This window comes from Nicotiana sylvestris, chromosome 2, assembly GCF_000393655.2.
Source record: "Nicotiana sylvestris chromosome 2, ASM39365v2, whole genome shotgun sequence".
In the NCBI taxonomy this organism is placed as follows: domain Eukaryota; kingdom Viridiplantae; phylum Streptophyta; class Magnoliopsida; order Solanales; family Solanaceae; genus Nicotiana; species Nicotiana sylvestris.
The window spans coordinates 97,773,026-97,781,598 of record NC_091058.1 but is presented as its reverse complement, the minus strand read 5'-3'; the positions used below and the strand labels follow the sequence as shown (position 1 = coordinate 97,781,598).

Below are 8,573 nucleotides of genomic sequence, written 5' to 3'. Positions count from 1 at the left end.
GAGAACGCTGCTTTTCATGCCCGCAGGTCCCGATAGACAGGTTGAGAGTCCTCCAAGTAGGCTATCAGCTCAGCGAAAGATGTTGGTGCGCTCCATTTGCTCCAGAGTTGCTTATTTGGTTAGTATGATTTAGATATGCATTGCTTGGTATGTCGGGGCCCTGTCCCGGCCTTATGACGTTTATGTACTCTTAGAGGCTTGTAGGCATATGTCATGTACGTAAAAGATTGTATGGTCTTGTCGGCCTATGTTTAGTGTACAAGTGATCATTTTGGTCTTATAGGCCCGTATGTCTTATGTATAAATTGGTATTACATGTTTGGTTCTAGCTATCCTACGGCAACCCTTCCGCCTCATTTACCTATGATAGCATGATATGAAAAGATATGTTATGTTGGTACTCGGTTGAATAAGGTACCGGGTACTCGTCGCGGCCCATCGGTTTGGGTCGTGACAATTAGATCACTTATCATCATGGAAGTACCACAACTAAGCTAACAAACTAGATTAAATGACAGACATACAAGTCAAGCGATTTAACTAGTAGACGACATCTTAAACTTTGGTGATTAATTCAAACTTTTCTTCGGGCTATCATCTGCAGAGCAGTATCTTTCAAGTATCAACGACCAAGGATAAAAGAGTAACCAACACTTCCGTAGTACCTTTTTATGATATAAGACCAATAGCAGAACTCAAACGCAGTAACTCTTTAGCAAGTCATCGTGAATTCTCCAGGAGCCTTGCAGAAAATTGGGACTCAGCGACTCACATTCAACTGCTTCATCAACTGCTAGCAACTTCCAAATATTCTACACTACTGCAGTATGCTAGCAGTACCACAACTACATTCTTTACTTTACTTTTCTTTTCTTTTTGAAACAGGAACTACATTGTTTACTTCCTTACAAGAGTCGTATGAATCGAATATTTGTGCCAACTACTGGATCCACTAAATGGCTATAAAACCTTTAATACTACCTATAATATGTACAATTGGAGGGACAAATTGAAAAAGGAATCAAATGAAAGAATGAAGGATTAAATAAATCTTGGTGGCTGAGCTTCTAGGCTATTAGAACTAAATGAAACTTGCTTGGTTGTATCATAGGAAGGAAGCATCTGCATATCTCGCAGGTTAAATTGCCCAAGTTTGGGGAACACGGGATTCGAGTTGATTGAGGCAAAGTTCTGGGTTAAGGAGCTACTATGAAACCGACCTTGGCTTGATACCCTGTGAACCATCATCCGTCCATCGTGAAGGTAATCATTGCTACTGATTTCAGCATGGTGGTTTGGGTGTATTTGCTGGCTCATAGAGCTTGACCGGACATCCTATGAGCGAGATACATGAGCTTAATAAATGTATAAGCCAGAAACGAAACAGGAGAAAAGAACATTGAGAGGCACATTAGCTAAAATATACAGACAGAGGGAAAAGAAACAAAGACAGACGGTTTTGTACTTCTAAACAAAATGGTCTGTAGTTCTCAATACAAGGTTTTTTTTTTTAATAACCATGGTATCCGGACCAGCTTGCACGCACCTCGACTAATTCCACGGGATACTTCCCACTTCCCACTTCCCACTAGCAATGTGTCAGGCAATTCTATCCATTAAAGCTTGGACAGATGGGAAAAAATCACCTCGTGTTTTTTGCCTCCACTGGATTTGAGCTTGAGACCTCATGGTTTTCACCCATTTCACTGATCACTAGGCCACACACTTGGGTGCATACAGAGGTATTCAGAATGCAGAATGATTGGTTTGAAATAATACCTGTTGGTGCTGCTTCCGCTGCTGCCTGAAGTTCACATGGGAAGGTGTCATTGACATGCCACTTTCACTGCATGAAGAAAATTGGTTTATTGTTGGCGGATATGAACTGCAAAACTCAAGATGATGCCTATCAGGTTCTCCATGAAGTGAAGAAGTGTCATCTCTAAGCAAACTTTTGTCTTTGTTCAGAGCCGTATTTTCTGATGGAGAGTACTCATACAAATAATTAGAACTGTGGTCTTCGTCCCTGCAATGGATATATGGTGGTCTCTGATTTCCCAGGGAAATTGGCCTAGGACAGAAGTATTGATCAAGTGGCAAGCTGGCACCAAGTTGAAAATTTGGGGGAGAAGAAGATAAGGTAGTATATGTTCCATTTCCTGTGTTTGGTGACTGTCTTCTATCAGATAATTGAATTTGGGCAGTCATTGTCCAGTCTTCAATAGTTATTCCTTGTTTAAGGGCAAGATCCGTTATCTGCTTTTCATCAAGGCCTAAACTTAGGAGCAAATTCCACAGATTCTTTTGTGCTTCCCTTTGATTGTGGATTATTTGATCTCTCATTGCAATTTCAAACTGAAGTTCAGTATTAGCAATTCCCTACATTTATTAGTAAAAATGTGAGATTCAAATAATACATCAATTTTAAGTCAAAATTACGATAAGCGATTTTGCATAATCTTTTTGTTTTAATTGGGCTTGCCGGTACAGAGATAGCAAAAAAATGAGCAAAAGCATGAACAGGAAAATGCAAAGAACAAAGTGCATCTTGTGGTGGAAAGAGAACTGGGTAATTGATATATCCTCTTTGGTGGGATTAAACTAAATGAATAAAAATTATAGTATGTGTTTACCAGTAGCCTGTATTGACTCAGAACTCTCAAGTAAGTCTTGTTTCCGTTGTTGCTAATGGCTTCATCAATCATAGCTTGGAGTTCACACCTTCGCTTCTCATTTGCTTCAATTTCCTGCATGATTTACAACTACTGATGTGTTAAGAAGAAAAACAGAAATCAGGATAAAACCTACATCAGCAGTACTAAGCCACCTTCAGATAATTGTTACTGAGCTCATCATTGTCGCGAATATTATCAAGAATGACTTGGCGCCTTGATCTAAGAGCCCGGAAAACTGCCCCATCCTTTTCAACGGCCTGAAAATAAGGAAATATCCAATAAGAAACTCTTGAGCAATTTAATAGGATATCTTCAAGAGAGTTAAGGTCATACAGAAGGAGAAAGACAAGACATTGTTAGCAATCTTTAGGGATTGAAGAGCAAAATTCCAAAGCACTTTGAATTAGACAAGAAATAAAGGAATGAAATAGAAGCAAAAGAGTAAGCACTCCACTTTCAAGATCAGAGTTAACTGACATCAGGGAAGTGATCCTCCAAACAGTAGTGTGCAGTCATACCATAGGGAGCACTAGACATGTAGTAGAGACTTACGAAGAAAATGGAGTTGCTGATCTACCAAAGATACAAATCTTTGTGTGCAAGATAGGTAAATGTTTGGTTAACACATGTTAAGTGCCAGACAGAAGCATATAGATGTTTGGGAAATAGATGGTCCATAGAATGATGCATAACCTGTTGTTTCGCAATTGCATCATCAAGATTTTGGAGTTCATTACGGTTGCTAATGTTCATCTCCTCTATCTCAAACAAAGCCTTCTGTAAATTTATCCTCTCCTGGACATTTTCACTGGTTTCATGGCTCAATGTGTCCAACCAAGAAAGCTCGTCATCTGACGCTTTTTCAGTAGGCTTAGCACTTAGTTGTGTTTCTTTGTCAGCTAATTCCTTCCTCAAATGGCTGACCTCATTCTATAGGGAAAAGCAGCTCTTGTAAACATGCATGATTTTAACGTCCAGGAAACATGTTAAAAAATGTCAACTTGCTTACTTGAAGGCTATCGATCATCCGTTGGTAGTCTGAAACATGCGTATTGATTGTGCCAATATTTTTCTGAAGAGCATAACAACGCAGATCAGAACTGATGAGCAACACCTACTGGAATTTGTATTAACTTGTGAAGATAACTCAAACATGACAGATCAATTTTTCCAAGAACGAAACAGGAAAACAGCTGCAGAAGATATGACATAATTTGGAAGGGCAACACAAATCACATAGCATAGAAAATCTATGAGCAAAGCTAAAAGTATAAATTAGGGTACAGAATATGCGGATCTATACAATCAAATTCCAAGTTGAAACCAGACTGAACGAAGTACTATGCACCCTGAATTGCATTTTATAATGCCCAATTCAGCATGGTGATCAGCAATAGGCTCATAAATGAAACAATTCAGTCATTATCCTTAGAGTAGTTACTGAGACAAAAAGGAAATAGAAGACCTTCAATTGGATATCAATGCTTAACCATAGGTCACACAAAGAGGATTGGGCCATATTAGTAGGCAAATGGCAATGAGCTTACTCAAAGATCACAAAAGAACATAGTAGATTTAAAAGGAAGTCAACCATGTGCAACCGCTATACCTTACCACAACCTTAGTTGTCCCTTCACCAGAAGGATAGCTACATGAATCTGGTGATACATTAAACCTTGCTAGTACCAGGCAACCATAAAGGACTAAATTTTAATTCCTTTTTTAAAAAAAATTTTCTTATACGAATCTGGTGATAAAGTTAACCTAGCTAGTACCAGGCAAACCATTAAGGACTAAAATTTAACTTATTCTTTTAAAAACTTTTCTTATAAGCTCTGTCCTTCTTCCTGCACTATTCTCATTAGTAACTGCAATTAGCATCATTCCTCTGCAATACCAAAATACAAGGCCTCTTTCATACACTCAAGCCATCTTAATGAATTTATTTCATTGGATAAACATCAGATTAATCACCTATCAACTTTACTTTTCTTATTACACCACCTTCCATCCGTCCATTCTCTATCCAAGGGTAACTATAGATATTACTTCTTTATTGCGAAGTGCCAATCTCTGCATCTTAAAACATAATTAACAAAGAAGAATACTTTTGTTTCTACCATGGAAAGATCTCTATAATAGAAAAAGTATTCGACTTTAACTATGTACTGACTGTTGATCTTCTTCTAGTATTACTCTAGTGTCCTACCGTCCTTTGTTACACTAGTACATCATATTGGACTCTAACCTGAATGTGTGTCTTAATTTCCTTTGCTCTGTCAGCATACTTTAAGGTGTTCACAGTATGGTGATACTGACTGACAGCTGGTGATATGGTGGCAATCATTATTGTTTGGGAATTACCACTCAGACCATCTTTCAGAATCCGTGTCAATTTGCTGCAAGAAGAATCAACTAGATTAGTTAACATTAGGTAAAAGATTTCACAACACAATAACAACCATTCAAGTACCTATTGCGGTAAGGAACATAAGCTAGACCCTTCTTCTGTTGTTTCCCCAGAGCATTTATGCAGTTTGCTAAAGCAAGAAGAGATCGATTAATGTTAGCGCCATCTCTCAACTTTTGACCTCCACTATTTGTTTCAGAAGCTCGTTCACTGTATCAAAAGGTTTGCACATAACTATCGCCTATCTTTTGCTCATGCATGAAAAGAAGAAAAAAGAAGGAAATATTGGACAGACCTTCCAGCAAGATCCACAAGTGCCAGTTTTCCTCTTATAACCTGATTAGAGTATTTGTCTCGCTGTTTCCTAGTCACAGTAATCTCCAACACTGCATGAGAGCTGCTCAGGAAATATAAGTAGTTCCGTATCATTAGCAAGGTGATATGACAAAGAAATTGAGCTAGCAGTAGATTCCTCTTGATCTTTACAACAAAAAGCAGAACTATCAAGAACCACCACCCTTTCTTTTAGCTGTATGTATTCTCAGTGTTTCAAGTCTGATAAACAATGGTAAGCTTCACTTTTTATGAGCTATAGCAATGTAAGAAGTCTGTGTTTAAGTTTTCTTCACCAAGGAATCACGAAAAAAGGAGAAGGAAAATAATATATTTCAGTTTGCTGTAGAAAGCTAACGAGGATTTGAGGGAAACTAGGATACAACATTAACAGGAAGTCAATGTTACTCACCGTGATGAAGTTTCATTAACCTCTGTGCTATCTGTTTTTCGCCTGCTGTTCCCCAAAGTTAAGAGCTCAAGGATTTTATCAGCTGAATTAACCTAAATACAAGTATCAGGGTCAAGAACAACGGGCAAGGATCTTGTATCACTAGAACAAAAGTAATTAAAAAGTAAGTCATTTTCTAAAGAAAGGGTGAGGCCAAAGAGCATGTGATAAGACAAAATAACCAAATCAACATATGCAGAGAGCATTACAACTGGAGGAACTACATCTTTTCATGTCGGACTTAAAAATGACTGGAAAACTAGGGTATTAAAGGACTTGGTGCACAGCATCTCTAAGGCACCAAGAAAAATCATGAATACGCTGTAACACTTTAAGATCTGAAACTACTAACTAGACCCATTGGACTTCATAAAGCTACTGAATTAGAGGGGGTTCTTTTAATTGGAAAAAAAAAAACTTGACAATGCTACGTATGACGATCTAAAATGTGGCAGTCTCTGGAAAAAGATAAAGTATTAAAATATAGACGAACCTTGATACATCTAAGCCCAGCAACCACAATTCCTTGCTCTGGGTCCTCTCTGAGCTCCAAGTGACCTGATGACTTCTCAAGTAAGTCATATATTACCTGCTTTCACCATATTTAGATGTCAAAAAGCATTGCCTAGACCACTTCAATCGAGAACTGCTTATACCATGCAAAAGACATCAAACCTCATTGTAGACTTCAAGGTAGGAGCAAGTAACTAGAAACACGTCAGAGCTTTTGTCATTCTTGATAAGATCGAATATCGTGTTAAGACTCAGAACCATAAGTCCAGGGTCATCTTTAGTTCCAGCCATTGTATATGTTTTTCCGCTGAAAAACAAGCACTTGTTTAATATTAAGATTATCTAATGGAAGCACTCCAAGCCTCTCCAACTAGAATAGGAAAAATAAAAAGATAAAGTACAAGAAGAAAATAAGCCAAGAAAGATGAGCTAATAACTTCCCTACGTTCAAATAAACCCAACTAGTGATACTTTTGTTAGCCCACCTAGAAGCCAAAAAGGTGTGTCTTTTCTTAAAATCAGCAAAGAGTATATTAAGGGACAAGCACCAAGGAGACAGAGGAATAACTCTTTTAAGACCGTTGATATGCTAAAAGTAACTCAATATTTATAATTTCCTTTCAACTTCAGAACAATAGAAACCTTTATTAACCAATCTCTGCTTTTCATTTAGTTTCCTTGCTCTACATCAATCTTCCGATGCTATTAACCTATCAAATTTCCCCTAGATTCAAAATGATCACTGTTGTAGCATTTTGCATCTCAACTTTAGCCACACTCACCATATCGTTGAAAGAAGATCAGACTGGTGGTACTTGATGCTAAGACAGTTAATTCCAGCGATCAGTTTTTAAAAATTTCATACCACAAGGAGGTCTTTGGCCTATATCCGGACCCCAGAAAATTAATCAGAAAGGTTTAAAAACCACAGAGACGTCAAATGTTCTTCATTCAATGTTATATATACCTGCCTGTTGAACCATAAGCAAAGACAGTTGCATTCAGGCCTTGAATGACCCCAGCAATTGTAGACTGAATACTTCTCTCATAGACGCCCTGCGTTTTACAGTATCAGAGTTTAATTGGCGACATCAAATGCAAAGGCAAAGGCATGTAAACTGGCATCATTCATAAGTAGCCAAATCTACAAAAGAGAAATGACACGGATAAAACGAAACACTTGCCAAATTTGTGGATTTAGGTCCAAATGCATAATCAAAAGCATATCTTCGTTCTTTGCTACGATTCTGTATGCGATCTAAGTAATCCTTTGACAGGTCAGGATCCAATATAACAACCTCCTACAATTCATCATTGTTATCACTTATTACCAAAAATAACGCTCAGGTAAATCAATCAAATCCACAATGAATAAATATATAACGTAGAAGTTTCTGCAATAATCATGTTTCAAAGAAAAGCACAGTGACTTTTAAATAGAACAGTAGAAAATGATTCGAGAATAACTGAATACACAAAACTACCTTATCATTGTTTACTCTAACTATATCACGACCTCCTTCTCTATCCGTCAGTGGCCTACATTTCACCGCTACCTACATCCACCAGAATGATACAGACTAAGCAAAATACACATCAACAGTTCTAGCTAACGATTCAAAGCCTGTAATAGTAAAGCAGTTTTGAAAATAAAAACGTTACCGTAAGGGTAGTGGCTTTCCTTGTAGCTGGAGCTCTAATGATTGGCATATTTAGCGAACATTTGCCTCAAAGCTTCACCAAAGCTTTGAGTATTACACAAGCCGAACAAGACGCCTTTTCAATTTTCAAACCTATTTCTAATTTGAATTCGGACGATGAACCACTACTTCTAGTACACAGATATTACTACTACTAACAATCAAAGACAGTCAAATACAAATAGCAGCAAAATCGGCAACCGCTGCTCATTCAAACATAAAAGACGACCGGCGAACAGCCAGATTTAGGGAAATGAAAATCTCTCGAGAACCGAACGGGAAAAGTGTGTAATATATGTCTGAGTATAGATGGATGATTGGGAAGGAAGATCAGAAGGGAAAATAGGAGGGGGTTTCCTCGAGATTAAAGAAATGAAAATTCAGGTACACCGCCATTTGCATTGAGATATCAATGTTTGTTACTCTCCCGAAATTCGTTACATATTTCATTTGAAACAGTAAATTTAATTTTTAGGAAACAGAAAGTGACC

At 37.7% G+C, this 8,573-nt stretch overlaps 1 protein-coding gene across 2 annotated transcripts; it reads right to left on the bottom strand.

Moving 5' to 3' along the window:
* Positions 1-837: 837 nt before the first annotated feature.
* On the bottom strand, positions 838-8,573 carry LOC104238402 (kinesin-like protein KIN-8B). 2 transcript variants are annotated; one of them, XM_009792748.2, is made up of 16 exons: positions 8,045-8,573; positions 7,867-7,938; positions 7,567-7,683; positions 7,350-7,438; positions 6,545-6,689; positions 6,363-6,458; positions 5,831-5,922; positions 5,381-5,482; positions 5,149-5,295; positions 4,924-5,074; positions 3,685-3,747; positions 3,369-3,605; positions 2,828-2,932; positions 2,634-2,747; positions 1,780-2,379; positions 838-1,335 (listed from the first exon to the last, which is right to left on the bottom strand). In XM_009792748.2, the coding sequence occupies exons 1-16, from the start codon at positions 8,090-8,092 to the stop codon at positions 1,042-1,044; spliced, it is 2,472 nt and encodes an 823-aa protein (XP_009791050.1). In that variant the 5' UTR covers positions 8,093-8,573; the 3' UTR covers positions 838-1,041. The 2 variants fall into 2 exon arrangements, with proteins under 2 accessions (XP_009791050.1, XP_009791051.1); XM_009792749.2 differs by lacking the exons at positions 7,567-7,683; positions 7,867-7,938; positions 8,045-8,573 and having other exon boundaries at positions 7,354-7,439.

What these genes read in the sequence shown, in the direction of transcription:
- LOC104238402 (XM_009792748.2), bottom strand. Translation starts at nt 8,092, where the DNA reads ATGCCAATCATTAGAGCTCCAGCTACAAGGAAAGCCACTACCCTTACG. An exon ending in TTAGAGTAAACAATGATAAG is followed by an intron (nt 7,684 to 7,866) that starts GTAGTTTTGTGT and finishes GATGAATTGTAG; the next exon opens with GAGGTTGTTATATTGGATCC. An exon ending in ATGCAATTGCGAAACAACAG is followed by an intron (nt 2,933 to 3,368) that starts GTTATGCATCAT and finishes CCTTATTTTCAG; the next exon opens with GCCGTTGAAAAGGATGGGGC.